Raw genomic sequence first — 12289 nt, 5'->3', positions numbered from 1 at the left:
AGGCTGTTTGAGTTTTTTCTTTTTTTTTTTCAGACATTTTGCATGTACATTCATATACTTTATAATTAAATACTTTTTCTTGGTTTATTATTTATTTTTTAGAATTTACTTACAATATGTATTAAAACATAAACCAAAAATATTTTTGTCAAAAAAAAAAAAAAAGTGTTTGCGCGACGAAGAAGTTCCATAGGTCACGCCAAGTGTCTTTGCGCGACCTCTGGGATGCGTCACGCAAAGTATCTTTGCGCGACGTCGAGAGACGTGTGTCACGCAAATTGTATTTGAGTGACGTCATGTGCGTCACGCAAGGTGTTCTTAATACTTTCCCCGAGTATAAATACTTTAAATTGACGATCAAATTAGTTCATTGTATTCATATAGGGTCAAGGAGTGTAGCTGTAAAAATTCATCAAAATCGGAGTTAAAACTACCGTTAAATCGTTATTTTTCATTTATAACCGTCGAAAAGTTTTGTCGCGTTACTTGATCTCTAAATGTTTTTTTTTCCTATTTTTGGCGTATGCGATCTCGAAGCATATACAAACAAGTTTGACGGTTGGATCGTTGAAACTAGTTTCGTATAATGTGTTTCCCATCAAAATGGTAGATTTACTAACACTTAGAGTTTATTAATACTTTCATTAACTATAACATAAGATTTTGTGGTATCCACTTGTGTAAATACTTTAAATTGACGATCGAATTAGTTCATTGTATTCATATAGGGTCAAGGAGTGTAGCTGTAAAAAATCATCAAAATCGGAGTTAAAACTACCGTTAAATCAATATTTTTCATTTATAACCGTCGAAAAGTTTTGTCGCGTTACTTGATCGCTAAATGTTTTTTTTTCCTATTTTTGGCGTATGCGATCTCGAAGCATATACAAACAAGTTTGACGGTTGGATCGTTGAAACTAGTTTCGTACAATGTGTTTCCCATCAAAATGGTAGATTTACTAACACTTAGAGTTTATTAATACTTTCATTAACTATAACATAAGATTTTGTGGTATCCACTTGTGTAAATACTTTAAATTGACGATCGAATTAGTTCATTGTATTCATATAGGGTCAAGGAGTGCAGCTGTAAAAAATCATCAAAATCGGAGTTAAAACTACCGTTAAATCGTTATTTTTCATTTATAACCGTCGAAAAGTTTTGTCGCGTTACTTGATCGCTAAATGTTTTTTTTCTCCTATTTTTGGCGTATGCGATCTCGAAGCATATACAAACAAGTTTGACGGTTGGATCGTTGAAACTAGTTTCGTACAATGTGTTTCCCATCAAAATGGTAGATTTACTAACACTTAGAGTTTATTAATACTTTCATTAACTATAACATAAGATTTTGTGGTATCCACTTGTGTAAATACTTTAAATTGACGATCGAATTAGTTCATTGTATTCATATAGGGTCAAGGAGTGCAGCTGTAAAAAATCATCAAAATCGGAGTTAAAACTACCGTTAAATCGTTATTTTTCATTTATAACCGTCGAAAAGTTTTGTCGCGTTACTTGATCGCTAAATGTTTTTTTTTTCCTATTTTTGGCGTATGCGATCTCGAAGCATATACAAACAAGTTTGACGGTTGGATCGTTGAAACTAGTTTCGTACAATGTGTTTCCCATCAAAATGGTAGATTTACTAACACTTAGAGTTTATTAATACTTTCATTAACTATAACATAAGATTTTGTGGTATCCACTTGTGTAAATACTTTAAATTGACGATCAAATTAGTTCATTGTATTCATATAGGGTCAAGGAGTGTAGCTATAAAAAATCATCAAAATCGGAGTTAAAACTACTGTTAAATCGTTATTTTTCATTTATAACCGTCGAAAAGTTTTGTCGCGTTACTTGATCTCTAAATGTTTTTTTTTCCTATTTTTGGCGTATGCGATCTCGAAGCATATACAAACAAGTTTGACGGTTGGATCGTTGAAACTTGTTTCGTACAATGTGTTTCCCATCAAGTGCTATGGTATATGTATTTACTAAGTAGATTTTAATTTATTTAATTTGTACTTATAACACTTAAGAAATTGAATGATATATATATAAAAAAATTATTATGGGTTTTTTTTAGAATAATATATTATTGTGGTGTTTATGTGAAATAAAAATTGAACTTGAAAGGAGTAAAATCACATTTTTGGTAATTTTTTTAATACTTAAAAAAAAAAAAAAAAAAACCTTGCGCGACGCTTTAATCGTCGCGCAAAACCACTTTGCGTGACGTCAAATTGTATACCTACGTCACGCAAATTGATAATTTTGACGGTCCGCAACGAAAATTAGGCCTTTTTTTTCAAATTTTCCAAGTTTTGCAACCATATATCCTATCCTCTTTTCCTCTCGGTTTTTCTTTCCGTAGACCTCTTTTCAGACCTCTTAGGGGGCGTTTGTTTGCCCTCACTAAGTTGGACTGGACTGGACTGGACTAGCTTTTAGTCCAATACTGTGTTTGTTCCATGCTGGGACTAACGTTAATGAGACTAAAGGGGACTAGCATGGACAAAACCCTTCACTAAGAGGTCTTAGCGAGACCCCCCAATAATCATGGGACTAGCTAAGACTATCCTCTCTTTCTCGTCCTCATCATGCTCAACGACCACTCTCGACAGAGTCCTCATCATCTCCGGTCACCTAGATCAATCATTAACTTTTCGACTCTCTTTCAGATCCATTTCACAACCAACTTTCATACAAAATATACCAAATTGAAGCTGGGAGTGACAAGATTACGATTTTACCTGAATCGAGGCCAAAATGTGGTCGAATGTGGCTAGAAAATGGCCTGGAAGTCTCGGCCTGTTTGGGCTTCTTCAAATCCATGACAGATTCGAGCATTCAAAGCTAAGATCTCGGTCCAGGGATGGTGATGAATATTTTGGCGGTGCTAACTTCATCCAATTTAACGAGGAAATGGTAGGAAAAAATGAAGAAAAAGATAAGATCATAATAAAATATTAATAATTTATATATTAAATAATATAATATTATAATTTGTTATTATCTAGCTTTTTAGTCCAATATTGCACCAAACGCTTCACTAAGTTAGTCCAGTTTAGTCTAGTCTAAGCCAGTCCAGCTTAGTCCTTGAAGCTAATCCAGTCCGAGATAGTCCGGCCCAACAAACGCCCCCTTATCCTCTTCCTCTTCCTCTTATCCTCTTCCTCTCGGTTCATCTGCTCTGCTGCTACTCCGCCACCTACAACTTGGCTATTAAACTCTGGAGCCCTCCTCTTCCTCTTATCCTCTTCCTCTCGGTTCATCTGCTCTGCTGCTACTCTGCTACTCCGCCACCGACCCGTGCTTCCTCCCTCTTCGTCTTCTCCTCCAGCAATTTGCGCCCTTAGTTCTCAATATGATTCACAGTAAAAACCCAGAAACTTAGAGGTACGAAAATTCCAATTTTTTTTTGTGTTTTTGATTTATTTTCAGTGTTAATTTCTGATTAAATTATTATTTGTGATAAACCCACTTAGAATCTGATATGGGTTTTTCTTGGATTCCAGAGTAAAAATGTTGAAACTTAAAGGTATGAAATTTTTTATAATTTTCTGGTGCACCTGTGATAAATAGAACCTAATTTGATTTTACCCACAAGTGCAGATCTTACCCCGCAGTGCTCAATCTAGAGAATTGGTACTCATAATCAATAAGATTCGTACGGCTTATTGGTATCAATTTTGGTTGCAGCAATGCTATTCTTGCTGAAGACCTGCCATGTAAGTGATTTAGTTTTTGCTTTTCGAATTTCTACTTTTCATGCATAATTATGAATATGTGGATGATTTGTGGGTAATATTTTCTACTTAATCTCCAATTCAAAGAGAAGGATATTGAATTGTATTATCATTTTAGTTAAAATGTGTTACCATTTTAGTTAAATATATCCCTAATTGATCTGACTAACCACCCAAAAAGGATTATCGTACAAAATGTCTGCAAATAGATCGAATACTATTAATGAAAATTAATCCTTAATGCTTCCATCTGACTACATGATAGTATTTTGTGGCTAAACATAGTTTTTACTCGATCAAATATTTGCCAACTTACATCGACAAATTCATTCTCCGTAATTTGAACATCAAAAGCCAAACCACACATGAATCCCCAAACTTTAGCTTTACCATTACTAATCCTCTTGCTAAAGGAATTTAAAAAAAAAAATCATAAGCAAACATGAATCTTATTATATAAGGACCTTCCAAATTTTATCTAGTGTTACATAAAGTAATATATTTTGTGTGCAGAAATTCAAAGCGCGCAGAGATCTCGAGTCAAAAACAGAGGTACCCATCCCTTTTTGTTCGATTTTTGCTTTGTTTTATCTCTGTTTTCATTTTTGGGTAAAATTTTGTGCTTTATAATTGGGTTTAATGTGAAATTTTTGAAGGAGCTAAATCTCATTCAGTTCTGTTTGATTGATTGTTTATCTATGATTTGTTCTGTTATGCTTGGTAGGTTTAAATTGAATTGGATTTATATTTGATTTCGAGTTGATTAATTTTATTTTTTAGTTGTAAATCATATTAGTTGCAAATCATGAAACAATTTCATCTTTGGTTTAGGAGAATAGGCTTGATTCAATGAGATTTGGATTCATGAGTTATAGCCATCTGAGATAGGCAATAGTGTTTGCATTCTTTAGAAAAAATTTAGGAGCTACAAAACTATGCTTTAAATTTGAGTTTTGTGATTACTATTTTTGTTCTTTATCGTACTAAAATTTTGGTAAACTTTCAGCAACTCTTGCACAGCGAAATGACTCCCACCACCCAACAAACGCAACTGCTGCAATTTCAATTGCAGTTCTTGAAGAAAGGTAAGCCTATGTTCTGTACAAAGTCTTGGATTTTTTTATATGGGGTTTTATTTTTTTGTGCTTTTTTTTGTTCTCTTGAGAATATTAATATTGTTGAGTTATTAAATTCAACTATTGCATAGGTTAAATTTTACTTCAAATTGTAGTAATTGTCATACAAGTTTATATTTTTGTATAGAATTGCAGACGGTTTGAATTTTGGATGGAGTTTAGAATATTTGTAAGTTGGTTCTGTTGTGGGATCTCCATGTAGCAAATTTATCCTACTTTGTATTTCTAAAATCGTAGGTTAGTTTGTCTATTGTAGCTATATAATTCTTCCATGTTTTTCAGATCATGGAGTGAGTTTCTCATGCTGAGATTGTAACCCAATCAATAAGTAAGTGAAACACAGAAGTTCTATATCTCATGTTAGTTTTGATCCATTTCTAAAAATCCTATGCATGGTACAAGAAAAACATTTCTTTGCTGCAAAGAAGAGTAAACTACTGAACAACAATGTCAAAAGTTGGGACCTAGAAAACAAGATATTTGCAAAAAAAAAAAAAAAAAAAAAAAAAGCGAAAAAAAAAAAAGGGAAATCTAATGATCAAATTCAAGAAATATTTAATCTCACAAAATTTTAAGCCAATCAGTTACGCAGCCAAATCAAATTCTATGAAATTCTAGCAAAATACAACCCCAATAGAACACAAATGAACGATAAAAAATACGAAATATCAACAACCAAATTCGGTAAAATAACAAACCACAGCGAAAAATCAAATATTTGGCGATGAATAAGATAATTTTTTACTGCGTATTATACTACATGGATGTAAATAAGATAATTTTTTCATATCAATTGTTCTTTATAGAACATAGGGATGTAAATAGATTTTGATATGGAACTGGAAATAATTTTTTCATAACAAACTACACTTATTTGTTGAGATATTTATTTTTGCTTGGAAAAAAATTGAGATATTGTGGATTATTACTGACATATATAAAACTATAAGCTTTTGATATTGGATTATTATCGACGTGTTCAAGGACGTTTACGTTCGACCTGGCAATGAGATCGCTGAGTAGCTTCATGTAACTAGATGTAATTGTTATTATTCTTATATTTATGAATCGTTCAAATATTATTTATATTTTGTTATTAACCATTATACGTTTTTTCTTTATTATTACAGGCTACTATGGTGGAAAAGGGCGATGTTGTTCTCCAAGAAGCAACATCGCAACTTCCCTTGGAAACCCCGATGGAGGACGTCACTTTACCCGAGGATGTAGGTTTTCAGATCATGACTGAGGTCCTGGATCAAAAGTACGGTCGTCGTCATGGCAAGGTTGTTCGGGGTATGGGGAAGGCGCGGGTTTGTGAGACGGGTGCCTCTTCTTCCAAATCGACCACAGGAGAGGTCAACGCCCTGAAGGAGGAAGTGACAACCCTTAAAGGTCAGCTTGCAGCCCAGGACGAGCAGATAAAGGCCCAAAGTGAGCAGATGAGGGCCCAGAGCGAGCATATAAAGGCGGAGAACGAGCAGATGAGAGCTGAGAACGAACAGATGAAGGCCCAGATGAGTATGATTGTACATGCCTTAGCGGTGTCCGGTCTCCAAATCCAGCTACCAGCACCTGATCTTACTCCACCTTCGACCTCCCAGCCACCTCACCTACCCAATACCCAGTAGTTTTCAAACCTAGAAGACTACTTGTTGTAGTTTTATCTTTTTTTGTTTAGACATCTTGTATGCACATTTTCATATATATGGTTTATAATTAAATTTTTTCTTGGTTTATTGTTTATTGTTTAGAATAATTACAATATTTATTAAAAATTAAATAAAAAATATTAATAAATCAAAAATATTTTTGTCAAAAAATTAAAAAAAAATAAAAACATAAAAAGTTTGCACGACGAAGAAGTTCCATAGGTCACGCAAAGTGGGTTTGCGTGACGTAGGTATGTGTCACGCAAAGTGTCTTTGAGTGACGCCAACCGACTTTGCGTGACTCATCCTACGTCACGCCAACCGACTTTGCGTGACGCATCCTACGTCACGCCAACCCACTTTGCGTGACGCATCATACGTCACGCCAACCCACTTTGCGTGACGCACACCTACGTCACGCCAACCAACTTTGCGTGACGTACACCTACGTCACGCCAACCCACTTTGCGTGACGCATGTTACGTCACGCCAACACACTTTGCGTGACGCACACCTACGTCACGCCAACCCACTTTGCGTGACGCATGTTACTACGTCACGCAAAGACACTTTGCGTGACGCACACCTACGTCACGCCAACCCACTTTGCGTGACGCATGTTACTACGTCACGCAAAGACACTTTGCGTCACGCATGTAACTTCTTCGTCGCGCAAAACCTTCTTTCACAGGCGTGGCGCGACGCCTGTCGCGCGACGAAGGTTCGTCACGCAAATTTTTGCGCGACGTTTTTTTGACTTTGCGCGACGAAGGACCTACGTCACCTAAAGTATTTTTTGTACTAGTGCGCGTAACTTTCCCAGATTGACGTTTCTGGATGTTTTGGGTATTTTGGAGGTCAAGATGGCATATTTTGAGAAATATTCCTTCTGAGGATTTATAGGGACGTCTCCAGCTTTCAAAAGAGACATTTTTGGACCAAATCGGAGTTGATTTGGTCGGTCAAAAGTCTGATTTTCTGAGAAGTCTGAATTTCAATTTAAATGGGAAACCTTCTATTTTCTGTTTTATTATTTTATTATGTTTACTAGTTTTATTCTAAGACTTTTTAGGGTTTTATTTTGTAGTAGTATAAATAAGACTTTTTAGCCATTACGGTTAGAAAGGAATGAGAGGTGGAAATGCACGCATAAGCCTTTGACAATTCAAGTTTATTTTTCACGTGTTTTCTATTCTTGTTCTTACTAATATTTTACTATGATTGTTTGTAACTAGTACTTTTGCTAGGGCGAAGCCTTGAGCCTTAGCATGAATATGTGATTTTATTAATTTGCTTATGAATGGATGCATGCTTGCTTTGAATTATTAATCACCACGATTAAACTATCTAATTGTCTTAATGATTCGCGACCATTAGGGTTTTTAGACAAGTAATTTGATGTAATTTCTGTTGGAACATCACCCTGAAATTGAGGAGGACTTCTTGTGATTTGTAATTGTAAGTTCACTTAAGGCGAACATCACGCTCTTAAGGGTTGCGTGGTTTTTCAAAGGATTTTTACAAAGCTTAATGAGTCTTACATGTTTATATTTGATCTGAACATCACAGACGGATTGCATGTTAGATATACGTTTTCGCTTAAACATCACGAGGAAAATATGTATTAGGAAAACCTAATCTTCAAAGCATGTATGTAGAAATTCATAAGTAATTGGTAAAATTGCATAGGATTGTTAAGGGGACGGCGGAACCCCTAGACTTTTACAATTGATTTTCTTTAAATTGTTCTCTAGTTAATTTCTTTAATTGTTTTTAATTAAATTCGTTTTTATTATTTTTAAATTCAAAATCAACCTTTTCCAATCTTTATTTTCAAATAATTAATTGAGATTCAGTATTTACATAAATTATTCATTCAATCTTTGTGGAAAAAGACCTTGCTTGAGTTGCTATACTACAATAACCTTGTACTCTTGTAAGTATTTTAAGTGTTTTTATCCCTATTTTTGCAAGTGGTAAAAGTACAAGGGGGTCTACTGGAATATGGTTAAAATAAAAGATTTATTAGACAAAGGGCTCAAAATGGTTGAGGTATGATTCAGGAATGAGATATGCAAGTATGCAATCGGAAAACATATTATGGAGTCGGTACAAGTTACTTGAATTTTTTTTTACTCCATGTCGTAGTCACTGTTTCATTTTATGACCGAAAGGTCAGACGCTTGAAGGTTGCACGGTTGCACATTTCAGTGTTCAACCTATGGAGCTACAATAGTATATTGGCATAAGGTAAATTAGTCTCCAATGAAAATGATGTAGATTTAGTTACTTACAAACTGCGTGGGATCGATTGAATTGATCGTTGTATTCAAAACCCACAACGATGATTTATGTTATATTGTGCTAAGAGAATATTAGCTGACCGATGACATCAAAGATTCGAAATTATATATTTTAATAAGCCCACAAATAGATTAATATGTAACGCAAAACTAAGGTTGTCTAACCATAAAACTTGTTATTTAAATTGAAATCGTATGTATATAATTCTAATTTCTTGCTCATGTTTTTGTTATGTACGTGCTTGCTCTATTTTTTTTTTTTTTTTTTTTTTAAGTAAGCCTTGTACCGCTACACATGGGTCGGCAGCAACCAGGCATGCAGATACTCTATTGTATAATTACTATCATAGTCAATAATTTCGTGTAGAATATATATTATGCATAATTATTATATATATACTTACGTAGTTTTTTTAAAATATTTTCTCATTTTCTGCATGTCTTAATGATTAGCTAAATCATACATTTTTAAAACTTCAAAATACAGTACATATACCATTCACATATATTGAAATCAAATTCGCACGCCAGCATTTAGGCCATCTCCAACCGATGGCTAGCCAGAGGGTCATATTAATATTTTAATAAACAGTACAGAGTCATATTTGTCTCCGTCTCCAACCGAGGACCAAAGGACCATAGGGCCAAACATAATTTATTATTTAAATTTAAAAACTACAACAACTTAAATTCAAATCCAACAACATAAATTTAAAAACTACAACGATAACTAGCCCAAAAAACCAAAAAAAATTAGAATTTAAATTTAATGAATGGTTTAGGTATTTATAAGAAAAAAAAATTAGAATTCAAATTTAATGTCAGCTATAACCGAGAGGAATACATTTAATTTTTAATATAAATATATTCATGTCGGTTATAACCGACAAAAATGCTATATTTTCTGGTCAGCCCCGGGCTGGCTAGCTGGCTGCACCAATTTCGTGGGGCCCTCTCAGATTCCACAGCCATTTGGCCTAACCCTCGGTTGGAGACGGTTTTCGGGCTATTTTCGGCCCTCTGGCCCTCTGGACCCTTAGCATATGAACAATCATCGGCCACCTATAAGACAAGAAGAAGAGATCATAAAAGACCTTAGGCACCAGGGAGGTACCGACCAAGGACACTTTGACGATCAAGTTATGACAACATTTACAGTGTCAAGTAGCAGAACAAGTAGTAGAATATAGTGTAGAATGTCATACATTTACCTCAAACCCTAAGGGGCGTATTTATAGTATTCAATTAAAGTCCTTGTGAGAATAGAAATATGTATTAAAGTCGGGAGAATCCTAATTGGGAAACCTAAAAAGATATTTCCTTTTCGATTAAGCTAATGATTACTTGAAACACACGCTAATTCCCATAATAATAGGAATTCCCAAGATTTTCTCCTAATCAAAGTAGGATTAGGAGTTACGTTCCTTGAGGGCCTAGTAGGTCTCTACAATGGCGGCCCATGTCTACGGTTCTACTGTCTATTAGATTGACTTATTTTGATAGTACCTTTATACGATCCGGTCCAGATCATATCTGCAGGTCATTATGACCATGCTGATCTAACATTTTAGACCCTGAGGTCGGAGTTTTGATTCGAATCAATCCACTTCCCTGGATCCTCAATACTTTAATTGGAGATCCAGTCTTCACTGCTTCATTTGCCTTGATACGGTGGTACAAAAATCAGGGTCCCACAACATATATATGTACTTTTTATATCTAACTCACGTCCTTTTTAAACATTTTTGTTAATATATATAAATTTCTCAATTCTACGTATTTTTAACATAATCTCCCTCAATATTACCTAGAAGCTCATTTAATAGGCCCAGTTTGAACCAAATTAGTTATTTTTTTTATGTTTTGAGTTCAAAAATATAATTAAGCAAATCACGAATTGTTTATATAGAGAGTATTGTTGGATCCACAGAAAAATATAGTTAAAGTTTTCAGCTTTTATAAATACTGAAATCAAAAGGTGGAAGTTCAAATCCTAACTATTGAGCATATCTGATTGCGTAGACTTTTATCTTTTTTTATTTGTAGAGAGGAAACATGATGGGGATTTCAAACTTTATTGCGTATAAATACTTGGGGATAAGTTAGAAAAATCAACTCTAACCAACCATGTTCCCTCATGCACTAAAATAGAAATTCTCTAGGATCTCTCTATCTCTCTCTTAGTATGAGTCAGCCACAATAATTTGGTTAGAATTTGTATTCGACGAAAATCAAATCTAAGATCTCTCACTTATAATCGAAATATGAGAGAGGTTGGAGAAGAGCATATGTGCATTAGTTAACAACGGGTAAAGTACATCTTTCCCTTCCATTGTGAGAGTCTCTCTCCCACTATGAGAGTTTTTCTCTCTCATTGTGAGAGATTTTCTAGCTTGTATGCTGAGCCGTCATTCAATTTCATCTATTCTACCGTCGGTCCCTGCTAAGGCCTAGGTCGGTAGCTCTCAGATTTAGTTTTCCCTACAATTTTTCTATTGATTGTCTCCGATATGTGCTTTAGCTTTCAATTTTTATGCCATCAATTCCATTTTATATTCCCCATCTTTCCCGTCCTCCACCTCTTTGGCTTTCCTTAAACCCACCAGATTTTTGATCCTTAGCCAATTACTTTGAACGTGTTTTGATGCGATAATCTTGGGATGTGAGTAGAGCTTCAGTGCAAATGTTCACACAACCATCTCTCATGGATCGGGAAGTGCATTTTGTTCTGGTTCGGGTGTTCACACCACCACCTTCCATGAACTTATCTTTGACAACTTTGTTGCCTTCGCTGACTTTTTTTCTTATAAGTTCTCCCACCAGCTTCCTTTGGTTCATTGTTATTATTGCAACATCTATGGTGCTTTATGAAGGTTGTTGTAGTCGTTTTCCAAAAGAGCAAAATCAAAATCGAAGCAAATATCTTGATACATTTTTACTCATTAGGGTTTTCGAGCTGGTTTTGATTATGCATTTGGAGGTTGAAGGATGGAGTAGTGTTGTTGTGGTTTAGGCCTTGTGTTGTGTGTGTTTATATGTGGGCAATGAGGCATGCTCAGATTTGTAACTTTCTTAACAGTACTGTTATCATTTCCATGGAACTTCATTATTGATTAAGGTTTCCCACATGCATTAAATGTCACAATATTTGTTTACTAAATAATTAAGTTACTAATTTCTTGGGTTTAATTAATTGATTCATCCATTTGTCAGTGACTCATATATATCATTTATTTTTTTTATATATTTCGAAAACAGTGACTTCAAATGGCCTCTAATGCTTGCGAACGGACCGACAATTCCATGGTGGTTTCCGTATGTGGTTGGTGGAGGTGGCAGGGTTACTTACAGTCAAAGTTTTGATCTAGCTTTGATTCTAATATGGAGTATCTGGAAAGAACTCAACTCTTTTTTATGGAATGGAAGGGCATTGAATCAGGTG

The 12289-nt window shown here is 34.7% G+C and overlaps 1 protein-coding gene and 1 long non-coding RNA gene across 7 annotated transcripts; both read left to right on the top strand.

Annotated features, from left to right (window-relative positions):
* The first annotated feature begins 3154 nt into the window (after positions 1-3154).
* On the top strand, positions 3155-5245 carry LOC103956930. 6 transcript variants are annotated; one of them, XR_007251765.1, is made up of 7 exons: positions 3155-3406; positions 3526-3548; positions 3623-3738; positions 4270-4308; positions 4763-4841; positions 5020-5061; positions 5175-5245. It is a non-coding gene; the product is annotated as an uncharacterized LOC103956930 (long non-coding RNA). The 6 variants fall into 6 exon arrangements; XR_007251763.1 differs by lacking the exon at positions 5020-5061 and having other exon boundaries at positions 3637-3738; XR_007251760.1 differs by lacking the exon at positions 5020-5061.
* A 658-nt stretch (positions 5246-5903) lies between these two features.
* Positions 5904-6578, top strand: LOC108866771. The gene is made up of 2 exons (XM_048566859.1): positions 5904-5921; positions 6023-6578. The coding sequence occupies exon 2, from the start codon at positions 6029-6031 to the stop codon at positions 6521-6523; it is 495 nt and encodes a 164-aa protein (XP_048422816.1). The 5' UTR covers positions 5904-5921; positions 6023-6028; the 3' UTR covers positions 6524-6578.
* Positions 6579-12289: the final 5711 nt, after the last annotated feature.

Source organism: the organism of the source record quoted next, unplaced genomic scaffold (genome assembly GCF_019419815.1).
Source record: "Pyrus x bretschneideri cultivar Hongxiangsu unplaced genomic scaffold, Pyrus_bretschneideri_v1 Contig43, whole genome shotgun sequence".
NCBI classification, from domain to species: Eukaryota; Viridiplantae; Streptophyta; class Magnoliopsida; order Rosales; family Rosaceae; genus Pyrus; species Pyrus x bretschneideri.
The sequence above is the reverse complement of the archived record's forward strand: the minus strand, read 5'-3'. Positions and strand labels throughout refer to the sequence as shown.